This window comes from Ostrinia nubilalis, chromosome 24 (genome assembly GCF_963855985.1).
Source record: "Ostrinia nubilalis chromosome 24, ilOstNubi1.1, whole genome shotgun sequence".
NCBI lineage: Eukaryota > Metazoa > Arthropoda > Insecta > Lepidoptera > Crambidae > Ostrinia > Ostrinia nubilalis.
Window position 1 is genome coordinate 12,292,931 of NC_087111.1, and position 16,052 is coordinate 12,308,982.

A 16,052-nucleotide genomic window follows, 5' to 3' on the forward strand; every position below is an offset into this window, starting at 1 on the left:
TTAGTCATTTAACTGTCCGACTAAACTATCGGCCTAACAAAAAGTCGGTGGTATGCGCCCAGGCTTAATTTTTGTAGCAATATCGCACGTATTCAGAAATGAAATCCGTAAACGAACTAAAGTCGCTGATATAGTCCGATGGATTAGCAAGTTGAAGTGACATCTACCTACAAGTTGGACAGACGATCTCATAAAGGTAGCAATAAGGCGCTGGATGCTGGCCGCTACCCGCTACCAAGCGGTCATTATGGAAATCATTGGGGATGCCTATTTTCGGCAGTAGACATCATGGTGGCTGCAATGATGATGATGATCGCACTTATTACTAACTACTTAAAACGCGTTTAGATTGACATGCCGTAGCTAAGCAGTCACCTAAGCATTACATTTTTGATGAAAATCTGTACCTACGAGGAACTAAAGATAATGTCATGAGTCACAAACGACCGGCCGTGAAAACCTGCCTACCTACTTAGGCTCTATTTGTCTGCTTACTTTTAATAGAAAACTACGATTTTCTTTACTTATCTAAACTGTAAAGTACATAAATCACAATCAACCTGCTTACAATATACCTACCGCAATTTAGAACTTATCATTTTAGTAGGTTACCGTCCAAATAGTAAAAATAATCAATACTTATGTGTCTACGCAATGTAGCTACGTTGCGTCTCTTGTATAGTTAGAAATTAAAATAAATCAAGAAAGAGTACATACCTGATTCCATTACTTCCAGCCTAAGCTTCCAGCACGACGGAAAAGCAGCAAAAGTCCACCAACAAACTACTACCACCTATCGCCAAAAGTTTTTGCTCCAGCACTCAACAACAACAACAACAGTCAAGTCTAAACTAACCACATTAAATCAATATTTACACTCAACTATTATTTTACTCGATAACACTAGAAACTTACAATAAATCTATCACAAAATAAAATGTCATGCGAGACATTTTCACTTCAAAATAATAACAGAGTCCATTGAACCGCGTCGCGTGGCGCCGCGCTGTCGCCAAGTACTGTTCCATTTTCAAAATTCGGGTAGCGCGGAGTCTATGGCTGAGTGGTGAAAACGAAAACTTTTTTACTGACAATATTGAGGCAATGGAATAAAGTTTTATAAATCGCTTTTTTGTCGAAAAAAAAATGATTTCTACTCAGTGTATGTTATGGTCACTAAGAAAAATATTTCTCCTAAAATTAAGTGAATTATTTTATCATGACGATGAGAAACTAAATAAAATAAATTTAAATCAAACTCTTTATTGCGTAAAGGTAACTTAACTCTTCCTCAACGTCTCGTACCATGCAGCTTTATTATTCTCTACTGTAACAAAAGCTCACACCACCAAATTTAGAAAAGTACCACTGAGTGGAAATTAGTTACTCACCAATATTTTGTAAGGAATCAAATAAAAGTCATATAAATAAAACACTAATTTATTATTACAATAAAAAAAATATTTACAAAGTCCCTAATCTAACGGAGTATTGAATTGCATTATGCGTGTGAAGTGGTAACGGATGTTAGTACAACCAAGAAGACACCGACGGCCGACAGTTCCAACGCAGTCACCTTACCCCGAGAGTCGAGTTACACGAAATGCATTAATGGCAAGGCTTACAGTTACAATAAATAAGTTACTAAACATTAAGTCAGAAGAATGCTTTTAGAATGAGTAATACTGGATAAAATTTCCAATGCACTGATAATCTGCTTGAGGACGCGGTCGCTCGAGGCCATTCGAAATCCATTTGGCTGTCGACAGAACTTGACGACTTGGGAGGGATTTGTTCCTCTATTTCCCCCCTCTCGAACTGGGCTGTTTTCGACTCTCTTTTGTTTCTGATCGCGGGCTCGTCATCCACCTCTTCCTCGTATTCTTCTTCGTCATCTTCTTCATCGTCGTCAGATTTTTCATCTTCTTCATCTTCTTTAGGATCTATCTTAACTTCATCTTTTTCACTAGCTTCTGGTTTCAAATCGTCCGTTATAGACTCGTCATCTTTGTGGAATGAATTAACTAGTTTGAGACGTGTAGTTCTTGTATCAGGTAACGCCGGTGTGAGTTCTTTAGCCATTTCTGTACTAATAGGAGTTCCTACTATTGCTGGTATCTCACCTTTGAAAGGTCCAAATTGAGGCGTTTTTAGGAGTTGTTCTGAACTTGTTGGTAATTTAGACGAAAAAATATTTTTAGTGCTAGGTCTTGCATTGGGTATGGTGGTCAGAGTAGCGGCAGATACTAACTTGCCGTCGTACGATGTAAAAGTCATCCCTTCAGTCATTGAAAGTCTCTGTGACTGTTCTTTAGGCAGTTTTGGGTCAGGTGGCAAGTATTGTGGGCTGACTTTATTCGATTCCATAACCATGTCTGATGTCACCTCTTTGTCCATATTCTTTTTACTAAACAACGCATTCAGTTCACTCTCCGTTCTCACGTAGACGGGGTGTGGCCTGTCTTCCTTCGCGTGGTTGCTAGGGAAAATCTCTTTAGTCTTATCATCTGCTGACAAAAGATGGTCTTCAGGTGAGGGTATGAACATGGGTTCGAAAGATTCTGTAATTTTGTCACTTGGATAAGCGTGATTGATGTACTGTGGAGCTTCTTCGTAATCTTCCTCAACATCCGTGTCCTCTCGCCTGTTTGCATTGCCTTCTCCGTCATCAGTTATACGATCTTCACCTGCCATCAGTGGCTCTCTGATTATCGGCTTGAACCCACTTTCAATTACAATAGAATCTGGCTTAAATCCAGTGTTGACAGCTGGCTGATACGTGGAATTTTCGACTGATTCTCCCATAAAGTCTGAAGACTTGATTTCATTTTGCGCCTGCTCTCTGTCATTCTCAAACTGATTATGTTTATGTTGATTATGGTTATTTTGGGGATGAGATTCCTTAACTGGTTTTGGCTTAGTCTGTGTATGGATATTGTGATGCTTAGTGTGAGTCATTTGCTGATCTAATGGAACAGGGTTATCCATTGGCTTACCCAAAATTATCTGTCCCGGTTTGCTCACAAATGTCTGTGGTGGTGAACTGTGTTGCGGGGTGGTATCGCCTGCACCCGGTAAAGTAATTTGACTTCTCACGACTTGGTTCATGATGATATCCGGCTGTCCCAGATTCAACGTCGGGGCTTGCAGATTGAAATTCTGTGGGTGCGCGACGCCTGTTAAGCCTGGTTTTCCAACAACAATAGACTGCACTGGCCCATCCGGTATTTTAGGCCCATGCTTTTGAGAATTGTGACCAAACGATGGCTTGGGATGCGATAGGGGCGGCATAACTTTCATGGGCGGAACTCCTGGAGGCATCGGCCGGCCTTGGTTCATAGGTCCGCGGTGTTTGGGCGGCACTTTCTTGTGCATACCATTGGGGTTGTGGGGGCCAGGCATCTGCAGCGGGTAGTTGTTCCCTTTAGGGAAGCCAGGTGGAGGTCGACGAAGTTTGATTTCTGGGGGCACCGGTCGTCTGAACGGTGGTCGTTGACCTCCAGGCTTGTTCATCTGGTTGGGGCGCATGACAGACTGCAACGTGAGCGGCTGCTGGTTGGGCGGCAAGAAGAAGGTTTCGGGCGTCCGGCCCACCACGTACTCGTCTCCCTCTCTCACGGGGCGCTCGGGTAAGAAGGCCTCGTTGACGTCCTCGTGGACGCGGTACTGCGTGGGGGTCCTGGTCTGGTTGCGGCGCATCTCGTCGCGCATCTCGCTCTCGATGCCCTCGACGGCTCGGATGACCTCCTTGATCTGCACTTGGGACACGGGCAACTCAAACTCCTGCCGCGGCGGCGCGTCTCCCTGGCGGCCACCGTCGCCCTTCGACCTACTGAAATCGTCATAATTCGGTTTCGCTTCGATTATTTTCTCCACTTTCTGGCGACGATCTAGAAAGTTTTGGTCGGGCGGGAGGCGGCTGCGTACCTGAATGGACTCCTCGCCGCGCAGGTCGTCGGGCGCCGCCACGCGCTCCTCCACGCGACTCTCCTCGGCCTCCGACTCGTCGCACTCGTCGTGCACGTTTATCTTCCAGCCGAGGTGTCGGTGAGTGAAACACTGAAAGGAAACGCATGTTAATACCCCATCGAAAAGCTTAGTAACACATTGGGTCACCGTCCGCGATATAATCATGAATGGATCTCATGCGAAACAGAGAAGACTTGGAAGGCTGAAACAGAAAACAGATAGTAAAGATTATTTACACAGAGCGAGCGCATGTAGTTTGTGAAATGATGTAGTGTTTGAGAATGGGCAACAGCGCCACACAGAATAGTTTTGAAATATAAGAAATGTAAGAAAGTTAAGTAATATTTAGCGCATATACAATACATTGCTGAATCGGCTCCTAATTTGGTTTCTTGATGTAGGAAAATGTATGTACAAATGTTTTTATGAACATCAAATTATGTGACCCTACTTATAATTTTAATCTTATCTAGGACGCCACAACATAAAGTAATCATTAATTAAAGGTAGCAGTCCAAGATCATCACAAAAGTATGTTACTCCTTAACAATCTGTGCTATTTTCAAATGTGCTTGAAGCAATGAAACTAAGCTTTTAATTGACAAGCTGTAACAATGCATCATCAAAACTGCAGCCAAGTGTTACAGAAGTGCTACCTCCAATCCAACATCAAAGCGGTGATCCAAACCTGGTAGTAGACGGTGTCGGGAGTGTTCCTATCAGGGATCCAGGTGACGACGCCAGGGTTGCCCTCCTCGCAGACGAGCGTGAGGGAGCGCTGGTAGGCGCCGAAGCTGGGATACTCGTCGGCCTCCGGCCCGTTGTTGTCGGGCGTCCAGTTGCACAGGCGGCCCACGCCGGTAGGAATCAGCTCGCCTGCCCGGGAGCGCCGGACGCCGGCGTAGATTTCTATGCCCTGGATGAGAGTTGTGAAATTAGCTAGTGGTTTTAGCTTAATTCGGACGAAAAAGAGGCCGCAGTTAATGTGTAATACCTACTTGGATAAATGTCAGAAGTACATACTTTAATGGGATTAGTTTCTATAGTGTCATGAATTATATTTATTCGCAACAAGTTATCTATATTTTAATGAAGTAGTCTATTTTATTCCCAACCAACGTAAAGATGCAACTTTTTCCCTGAATCGACTAACTTTTAAAGTACGGCCAACTAGCAGCGATACAAAAGGTCGATTCGACTGTCGAACTGACAATCTATTCTGTCTCTTCCCATCTTGTGTATTTGTCGTAATGTCTCGTTCTCCCGCCAAAATATGTCAAAGTCAAACCCCTGCTATTCCAAATGACCATGACATTGGGTTTGTTTACATTTGGTATATACTCGTTGGCCGTACTTTAATTACTTTCAAAGCTACTAAAAATTATGTTTTACGGTTTCATCAATATTATTTGAGTTTTCAGAGGTAGAATTCTTGGAAGTATTATTTTAAAATTTTGTTTTAGGGTGTCTACTACTCAAATGCAAAGCCATACCTTCTTCTCCTGGTCGTTCTTATGGAAGTATCCTCCGACGGGATCATTGGTGATGTAGAAGGGATGGTAGCGCGCGGGCACGGAGGCGTCGTGGCCGCCCTCCACCACGAAGGTGTACTTGCGGCCGCGGACCACGTTGATCTCCGGGATCAGCAGCCCGTTAATGTACCACGAGATGCCCCAGCCCACGTGGCCTAGGATTACAAACATCATCTGTCATTATTTCATCATCATTTTATATCATCAGATCATTTAATCCCCTGTCGGAGCACGAATTGCGGCACATATTTCCTAGTGAAAAACTTGGACTGCACTGGGTGAATTATTATTGCCGGCAAGCTGTAGATCTTGGATGTACAGAGTTGCAGAAGCGGGAACAAGAGGAGGTAATAGTCCCGTGTAGAAATACGACTCTTTAATAGACCAGAGGTAAGCGTGCCTACATTTCCACCCTAGCCAGACTGGTTAGGAAGACCTGATATTCCCCTTTTATGATACCATGGGGAGAATCCTATTCTACTCTGTCGAAATAATACAAGATTAAAGGTATTTACAACAGTATACTTATGCTATGTTGCTGAGGAGTGACGAAATCATCGGTCGATTGCATAGATGCGGGTAGAGCGGGATTCGTTATGGAATTCTTTGGGGGGAGTCCTTAACACCTGCTCTTGTCACAAAATCCTGTCAAACAACTTCCAAAATTATCAATACTGACCAGTGATGGCCGAGTATCCTTGCTTGCCGCCAGTAGGTCCCATCTGCGCGTAGAACACGCCATCTGGAGGCTCGTAGCACTGGATGGCGGGGATCTCCCAGGGCACCGCCTTGGCCACCGGCTTCGGCGTCGGCACTGGGTTCGGCTTGATTACTGCTGTCTGTATTTAGAACAAATATGTGAGGATATAGTTGAAAATATGTAGGTCCTTACTTAAGTGTTGGACATTCTGGAATTCATTGAACTATTCGAACACGTGCTTGCTATAAATAAAACAACCAATTTTTGGTGAAAAAATCTCACTATACAATATCAATAGAGCAGTGGACAGTGGACATCCAGTCAATTATTCACTTATTGACTGTCAACAACCCAATAAAATTTGTACTTATATTTGCCATCTCTGAACTGGTCGCGAATGTTTCATACGAAGTTATTGCAACATCTTCAAATATTATGTAGTGTACCTAGTTCTAGATAATTCTCAATCAAATATCAGCAGTGGACGTCCTATGGCTGAAAAGATGATGACGATGATGAAAAGACTCTCGCCACACTCACGTTCTCCTGGACAGGTCTGCTATGATGCTGCACCTCTTGACGTGGCTGTTCCGGCGCGTGCTCCTCCTCGCCCTCGGGCATGGGGCAGTTCCACACGGGCGGACGACCGAACTCGATGAACTTGTCGCCCTGCGAGAAACAATATCACATCTAAACCTATATTCAATTTAATAACGTCAGAACTCTTCAGGGATACGTCCATGAATGCCGATGTTTCAACTGGCACCGAGAGCAGTGTCGTCACTGATACTGAATGACTGAAGAATATTTCATGCCGTGCCGGTAGGTATTTGCATCGGATCTGTGACTTCGATTCTATGTGTAAATAAACCTGTAAATACATCTATGGACATGTGTGCAATTTAATAACACATAGAGAAAACCAATAAATATAACTTTCAGCGCCAACTTTGCCAACCGCCCTAAGCAGTCACAACTGCTAGAGCCGTTCCATGTATGTACCTATGCACCTGCACGTAGAACACTGTAGGTATATTTGCTATACAGAAGTAACTTGAAGCTATCAATAATAGCTGCTTCAAGCAGCCCATATATGACGCCTTAGTTTATATTTCATGACTGAACTTGCTGAAGTGGTGATGGTAAGACACCTCGCGATGACTCACTTTGGTGAAGTGGTGGCGGTATGATAATGATATCTCGTGGTAACTCACCTTTGTGAAGTGGTGGTGGTAAGACACCTCGTTGCGCGAGTTGAGCGGCCCAAGCGCCCAGACAATAGGCTGCGAGGCGTTGGTGAGCACGGCGCGGTCCAGCTCGTCGGCCGCCCGCAGCGCGCGCTGGTACGTCACGATGGAGTAGCCGTTCACCAGCGCCGCGTTCAGCAGACGCACTGAGTTGGTCTTCTCCTGCGGGTAAGATATCATTTAGCAATGGTCATTGGATAAAACTTTATTGACTAAAGACCAAACCTCTTTCTTGTTTCCATTTAGACGGAATGTGCGAAACGAATATACCTCTTTAAACAGCAGCTAGGGCTATTTTGATTTTTGCTCACTGGTAGGCAACACGGTCAATAGAAAATACCTCATTCTACAGTGGCGTCACATAAGTATAGTGACGTCAAGTGAACTAGTGAGCACTTTTATTCATAGGTACGAGTAACTAACTGATTTTGAAATATACAAGAGTTGGATGGAACATTACATTCATAGTTTGTATAAATAAAGCTATTTATTTTAACCATTAATGCCATCATAACCAAAGAGTCTTCTAGTTCTTCAAACTACTTCTTTCTAACACTCCTGAAATCAAGCATTTAAGCTAGTAAACGCATCACGTGACTCACCCCAAGCCTCTCATCAGGACAGGATCCTCTAACTCCTGCGCACTGGCTCTTAGCATCCAGGTAGTAGTCCACGGCGTATCCCTTGAGCGTGTCCTTGTCCACCCACGCTACCGCCACGTCGCTGCCCACCATCTGCGAGTGCGCCGGGTCACCAGATATACCGAAGGACATGTACTCGCCGTCCTCTGTGGGAATAAACAACACCATGGAAATGGGTAATCATCTAACGCTGTTGTCTCTTATAAACGTCACTCACTCATATAGCGTCACGCCGTATAGCCGTAACCGTAACCGTCACAATGCTTACTATAGAAATGTATTGTTGTGATACCACAACGTCTGAAATATACATTTCAGACGTTGACATCGATATAAACGTTTGACGCTGATGCTGATGAAGCATCGTATAGCGTTTAATACTAGACCGCAGGCTAATGGATTTAGGAACTTCTGATGAGCTCCCGTAACATTGGCGGAACAGTGTGATAACAGTGGTGGAAAACAAAATCATCGTCATTCACAAAAGAAGAAAGATTTATGATGAAAAATTCGAACTGTGTTGGTTCTGGTGCTATTGGTACAAAAGGGATGTTTCTGCGTTTCTTGAGTTAGACTTCTATTGGCTAAAATGTTGATAAGAAATAAATAAAGAAGCTGCTATAAAAGGCACATTACCGAGTTTAGCGACGAGCTGCAGCACGATGCTGTCGCCGGCCACCGCCCAGCGCACCTCGAACGCCAGCTCGTCGTGCAACACCTCGCAGTTCAGCTTCGACTGCAAACAAAACGGTGCGTCAGTAACCACCACATAAGCACGTTATTCCTTCAGCCCCCTCGTGTTAATATTAATAATCGGGGAACCCCTCGTCTATCTCCCGAGAACCGAAAGCAGATTAAAGTGCCAACCCTGCATTGTTGGAATATGTTGTCATCATTTATAATTAGGTCATTTATTCTCCGTTGCAGGAGCACGGCCCTATCTACTTACCTATTTTCAGAGACTGACTATACAACTGAAACAAAAATCCTTATGTAAAGTATCTACATGAAATAAGCTATGTATTAATGTCAAAGCAGTAGGTAGGCACTAAATACGTGTGTTTTCTTTGTGCCTTTTCCCATTTCATCTGCGATCAATTCTCCACGTTCTATGAACCGTATTAATGTGTCTTTGTAGGTACTTATTACAACTACGTACTGGTTTTAGCTTGATAGGCATCTCGTCATTGTATTATGTAAAAGATCACTATCTTGTCTCGTTAGAATACAACAACAACAACGCATCCTGTACCCCAACAAACAGTGCGGCGTATAATCCTCAGCCCCCATAGATCACGGCGGGAGTAATTCCTGCCCTCTTAATATCTGCCCCTGTTCTTTAGAAACGTTGCGGAGGCAAGATGGATGCGGCGACTAAGAGCGAGTGGACGCTCGTGGGCAGCGGCTGAATGCCTGGCCTTAGGGCTAAGCCGACTACAAGCGAAGCTAGAAAACTACAGATTAGACTGTGTACTTCTCTTTGAAGTCCTACTCAAAAATAACTGATTCTGCCTTTGGCACTGCAGTGCATTGCGAGCGCGTTTTGGGTTTACTGTTGATGTTGATTGGCTGTGTCGCGATAAAATAAAATGATTTCAAATAAGAATTGATGCAGTAATTATTACGTGAACAGTAACATTATTGGAGATTTTTATTAGTGTTAATACTAGTAACCTACTAATTTTGTTTTAATACGTTTTAAAACTACCAATAAAAGTTGATTGATGTCTGTAAATGTTAAAATTTATAACGTTATCTTCATTTACACCAGTCAAAATGTGTGAAAAGAAACGCAATAGCATAAAATAATAACAACAAATCAGGTATTCATTATCTTTCTAAGATTTCCGTCAAAAATCTTCGCATATCTTCAAAGCGGATGTGGTCCTATCCCGAACCCATTCCTCAAGAGCCGCTCTCGAGTTTTAAGCCTCCAAATTGAGTGAGATAGTGTTGCCCGCCGACTCCGGCCGCCTGCCCACTATTCATCTGAGCTGTTCCCCCGACTGAATGGACGCCATTATTGTGCTCTTTCTATTTTTAGGATTTGTTGTGGGATTAAAGTGACTCTCACTTTTTCTGTAGGGTTTACTTTTTCAGTAGGTCGTACAACTGACACTAAAGTAATCGAATCTAATCATAAGAATTAAGGGATTATCTAAAGTTTATTTCTAGTTTTACAAAAAGATATTAGAGAAAACATTACTTTCAGCAATAAATTAAATCCATTTTAGTATGCCTAGGATGCGCGCTGCGATAAACTTTTATCGCGCCATTTTAAACGATTTGTCACGATAAGCCCTTGCATTTGTCGTCTGTAGATTTTATCACGGCGCACATCTTAGCCCAGCTAGATATTTGTTTGACGCTATGCCTGCTTGAAACTACGCCAGAATCCTAGCCACTATTGTCAGCCCCTTTATGGGCTATTACAGATTACGTACAGGTAGATAATGATAAATTTCAAAGCTTTTAGTTTTTAATCCCTAATTGCTGTTGCTTTAGTCTCTAACGCATGATGTTTTCACCTATAATTAAGTTTGCATTTAACAAGTGTCATTTTTTATAGTTACTTTTGTGAAGCCTCAATGTAACCTTGTTGGTGTTCAAATAAATAAATAAATAAATAAATAAATAAATAAAGCTATGTGCTTCACGTTTTTATAAGGGTCCCATCCTGTAGCTAGATTGGGTTTATATGATGTAAAATGATTTACGATAGTAATAAATATGTAGATACAGACCGCAGGAGGTCGCCGCTCACCGCGTCGTTAAAACTTTTCAGTTTAGGGTTGCTGCTTATTTAACTTTGATCATAAAACGCCTGTAAGTCATTGTATGGAAGTACTTTTAGTTTCCTTCTTAGCCGATATCGTGGGCAGAGAGCCAATTCTTAAGCCAGGCTTAATTGTTTAATTCAATATTGTTTTCAGTAGGAAAATCTTGGTACCCCACTGACTCGTGAAGAGAGTCGTAGGTACAAGTGTTTTTTTTCTGCAGCAATTAAATTATCTATTGAGTATGAGAAACTGAAAGCGTTTGTCGTTCGTTCTATTGCAATGATGCAACGTTACATAAATATCTAAAATTAAAATTCATATAAAAGGCACGAAAGTACTGAAGCGATAGAGCTGTGTAAATTGCCGATGGAGGTTGATATAATTCGACTTTATAATACTTTTCCTGACTGAGGTTACTTCCGCCACTTCTCTTCAGCATCATTCGAAATGTAGTCCCAAAGTAGTGCAAGACCAAGCTATATTTAAGTGCCTGAAATGGGTGAAAATAAAGGCCCTGAAAGTATCCTACATGTTATATATTTCCTACATAAAAGAATTAGATTTTTTTGCAAAATCTCTACATTTTCCTTTCAAGGGGCCAGCCCTGCTCCCTCCATTCAACGCAGTAGTGAACTTGGTCACCTAGTTATTTCTTCTAGTGCGGAGCAGCGTCCGAGATACTACGCCGCGCGGACGTTGAAAAACTCTGTCAATTTAGATGTCTGAACTTTACAGTTGATCATATCTAAACTTTATTTGAGTAAGTTAGTAACTATGTATTTACATCTTTTTGTTTTAAATAGATAAGTAAAGTATGGTAGTTTAAATTATGGAGTTACGTATAGGTTGAAACAAGAAAACTTTTTAACAGTACTGTAGACCCCAGCTAATTTTTAAGAGGCTAATTAACTCACTGGAAATCAAACCATAATTAATGACTAAATTGTTTGGAAGAAGTTATAAAAAATATAATGGAAAACTGAGATTAAGAGACGAGAGGATTTATGAAGAAAACTATGATGCCAAAATTCCCGAATATTTTTCGTCACATTCCATAAATCCATGGGTCCAAACGTCACATTCCACATTCCGCGGCCCAAAACAAACGCAATCGTTCGCCAAGAAGGATAATCGCCCGGACTCCGCCAGGAATCCGGGGACTTTCTAAAACAGTCCTATAATACAGCATGTTCCATTAATAGTATATAAGACTATTAGTCTATTCATTCATTATCTAGGATCGGCAAAATGAAACAATGTGTTGCTCTTGTAAAGTAGTGATATTTCAACAATATTCTATCATCTATTCACACAGAAATTGTTTACGAATCACAACAGAGAAACGACATTTAAAGTTAATTCATCAGCTTGTCGATTCCTTTAAAATTATTATACATTTTCATCTTCTAAAATAATAAAATTTTCACTTTAATAACACCATGTCAGATGTCACATGTCACATGTCAACATGAAAAAGAAAAGTAGCTCTGCTCTCTGCCTAATTAAAAAAACAACTAAAGAGGATTTATTCTCTTATATCTCCCCCCCTAGGTAGGAAAATTTTCCCATGAAAATTTTTACTAAGTAACCACACATTCACGTTAGGGATAAACAATTCACATCATCGTCCTGTGTAGCAATAGGAATGAGCTTTGTGATATGGAAAAGATTTGACTCCAACTTCTTATGACCTGTATTAATCTTGTATATCGATTGTGATATTTTTTCCTCAATTTTAAACGGTCCAATCCTTAGCTCATCCAATTTTTTCCTGTTTAATTTATGTCCATTTTCAACATATACCATATCACCTTTATTAAAATTAAAATGTTTTCTATCTCTGTCCATCACTCTCTTATTATATTCATGTGATAAAATAGATCTTTCAAATGCAATTTTTCTGTCCTTTACCCAATCATCTGTCTTTTTTCCTGATTTCAGTTCATTTGGTAGGAACGAGACATCTGTACCATCCAGCAGGTATCTCGGCGCAAAGCCAGTAACTGTATGTTCAGTATCATTATATTTACTCACACAGTTATGAGCAATTGTTGTCCATGCTGTTGTATTTGGTTTCTCATTAATCTTGCATCTTATTTTCAACCGACTTCAAAAAAAAAGGAGGAGGTTCTCAATTCGACCCGTATGTTTTTTTTTTTTTTTTTTTTCTATGTTTGTTACGCGATAACTCCGCCAATTATGAACCGATTTGAACAAATCTTTTTTCGGCGTATAGGTAATACCTCAAGGGTGGTCCCATTTAAATTTAATAATAGAAAAAACAACCCCCAAGGGTGGAAAATTGGGGATGAACTTTTTTATACGCAATATCTCCGCCGATTATAAATCAATTTGAACGATTATTTTTTTGTTGAATAGGTATTATCAAAAGGGTGGTTTCATGCGAATTTGAAGAAAATATTTCACCCCTAAGGGTGGAAAATTGGGGATGAACTTTTTTATACGCAATATTTTTAATTTTTAGTTTTTTTTGTGTTCACGCATTTGAAGTCGGTTTTATTTTTTTTAAAAGTTAATTATATTTACTAGTGTTTGGTTCAGCCTTTCGTTAAGTCCATTTGAAAAAGGCGAATTAACTGCGGTGAAAAGCAGCGTAATTGACTTTCCACTTAAAAAATCCTTAAATTCCTTCGAGTTGATTCCAGGATATTGGTCTGTAAGAACCATGCCAATTTCATTACAATAAGGAACGTTATTTATCAGCTTTATAAAGTCTCTTGCGCTCTGTGTCTTCGATGTCACTATATACGCGTATCTAGTAAAGTGATCCACTAACAGGTGTAAGTATCTTTTCGTTGATCGAGACCCTCCAAATCCTCCTATCGTGTCTATTGACACAATTTCAAATGGTTTAGAAGCAGGACCTAAGTGCGACATTAAACCATACTTAACTTGTCCTCTTGTCTTATTTTTTATACATATTTCACACTTTTTGCATAAATCGCTAATATTCTTTGTTAAATTCCTCGCTGTATAAAACTTTCCTATCTTCTTTTGCATTTGTTTAATACCTATATGACACATATCTTCATGAATTTGTTTTATTAACTTCATACTGAATTCTTCTGATAGTATAATCTTCTCTTGTTTCTTTACTTTCTTAAAATATACGTTATGTTTGTGTAATAATGAGTTATATTTTTGTATATCTTCATTCTCTTCTTGATCTATTATTATGTCATCTAATGTTATTATATTTATGACTTTTAATTGTTCATCTAAATCTTTATTTGCTTCTAAAACTGGGTTTCTGCTTAAACAATCTGCCTCTAAATTTTCTTTTCCAGGAGCATATCTTATCTTAAAATCATATTGTGACAGGTAGTAAACTAAGTCCCCCAATTCTTCATCTGTTCTGGATTTAATATTCAGATTCTCTAACGGTTTGTGATCTGAATACACTATGAACGATTTACCTATTAGCCAGTACTGCCAGTATCTTATTGCTTCTTTAATGGCCAAACATTCTAAGTATACAGCCTTTTTTTTCTTTTGTGCCTCATTTAGTTTCTTCGAGAAGTATGCAACAGGCTTTTCTTTCCCGTCTGGCTGTATTTGCTTTAACACCGCTCCGATTCCTTCCAGTGATGCATCTGTATATATGTTTATCGGCAAGTCCTTATCATAGATTTCTAAGATTGGTTGTGAGCACAACAATTTTTTTATCTTCTCAAAAGCACTTTGACAGTCTGCTGTCCAGATGAACTTCTGATTTTTCCTCAGTAAATTATGAAGTGGTTCTAAAATGATCGAGCTGTTCGGTATATATTCTCGATAAAAATTTACTTTTCCTAGAAGTTGCCTAACATTTTTCTGAGTCTTCGGAGTTGGGAAATCCCTTAATGATGCTAGATTGTCTCTTACTGGTCGAACTGTGTTATTTTGTATTATATGCCCCAGATACTTTACGGAATTTGTAGCAAACTTACATTTCGTAAATTTAAGTCTGAAACCTTCTTTTTTAATCGCATCTAACAACTGTGATAAATGTTTTATATGTTCAGAATAGGATTTTGAATAAACCAAGATGTCATCTATGAAATTGACAGTAAAATCTGTCAATTTATACTTCCTTAGTATATTACTTAATACCCTTTGAAATATCGCTGAAGATGTCTTCAAACCAAAAGGTAAGCATGTCCACTGGTAATGACCTTCTTGTGTCACAAACGCAGTCTTTTTTCTATCTTCGATTCGCAGGGGAATAGACCAGAATGCAGAATTTATATCAGTCTAATGATGAAAAATACTTGCAGTTTCTTGTCTTTGTTACTAGGTCTTCAATTAGCGGAAATGGCTGAGCCTGAGGAACTACTATTTTGTTTAAATCTCTGAAATCAATACACAATCTGGTCTTCCTATTGTCTTCTTTTTTGAAAGCTAAAGTTACTGGTGCTGCAAATGGACTGTACGATTCCTCTATAAGGTTCCTTTGGAGTAATTTTCCTACTTGCTCCTCTATTTCTTTTTTATCCTCTATTGAACATCTATAAGGTCTCTTACAGCAATATTTATCAACAAGTAGGTCAATACGTGCTTCATAGTCTGTTACTGTTCCAATGTCGTATTTATCCTTTGCAAAGCACGATCTATATCTATATATATATTGTCGGCCGTTTGGTGTAGTGGTTCAGAACGGACTACTATGCCGAGAGGTCCCGGGTTCGATTCCCGGCCGGGCAGAAATTGAAATGATGAATTTTAATTTCTGTGACGGGTCTGGGTCTTACTATGTATAATATGTATGTATTTAAAAAAAAAAAGTATATAAGTAGTATATCCGTTAAGCTAGCACCCATAACACAAGCATATTAATTGCTTACTTTGGGGCTAGATGGCGCTGTGTGATATTGTCCAAAGATATTTATATTTACTAACCAGCTCATTTATTTCAATTTTTTGCTGACTATTTAAGTGACTCAGATCCATAGTAAAATTCTCTTCCTTTACATGTTCATTAAAATTTATTAGATTGTAGTTTGTATCGTTCTGTTTCATTTCATTAGAATCGTTTTCTTGGTGTAATTCCTCCTTTGCAAAGTCTTCTGCCTTTTGGAAGATTTTCAAATTTTCATCTTGGATCAAATTAAATTCTTTTATCATATCTAGTCCAATTAAGAAATCATATTTGAAGTCTTTACCATCCACAATATAAACATCCA

At 40.0% G+C, this 16,052-nt stretch overlaps 1 protein-coding gene across 5 annotated transcripts in view; it reads right to left on the reverse strand.

Annotated features, from left to right (window-relative positions):
- Nucleotides 1–1,426: 1,426 nt before the first annotated feature.
- The window catches only part of LOC135083861 (protein Skeletor, isoforms B/C), a 79,617-nt gene continuing 64,991 nt past the window's right edge, over nucleotides 1,427–16,052 (reverse strand). For 4 of the 5 annotated variants that reach the window (XM_063978601.1, XM_063978600.1, XM_063978602.1 and 1 more), the window contains 8 exons: nucleotides 8,726–8,825; nucleotides 8,051–8,235; nucleotides 7,416–7,610; nucleotides 6,742–6,870; nucleotides 6,181–6,340; nucleotides 5,463–5,656; nucleotides 4,658–4,885; nucleotides 1,427–4,059 (listed from right to left, as the gene is read on the reverse strand). In XM_063978601.1, coding sequence (XP_063834671.1) covers nucleotides 1,657–4,059; nucleotides 4,658–4,885; nucleotides 5,463–5,656; nucleotides 6,181–6,340; nucleotides 6,742–6,870; nucleotides 7,416–7,610; nucleotides 8,051–8,235; nucleotides 8,726–8,825 — 3,594 coding nt within the window. In that variant the 3' untranslated portion in view covers nucleotides 1,427–1,656. The remainder of the gene's footprint in view (nucleotides 4,060–4,657; nucleotides 4,886–5,462; nucleotides 5,657–6,180; nucleotides 6,341–6,741; nucleotides 6,871–7,415; nucleotides 7,611–8,050; nucleotides 8,236–8,725; nucleotides 8,826–16,052) is intronic. The other variant, XM_063978604.1, reaches the window with a different exon arrangement.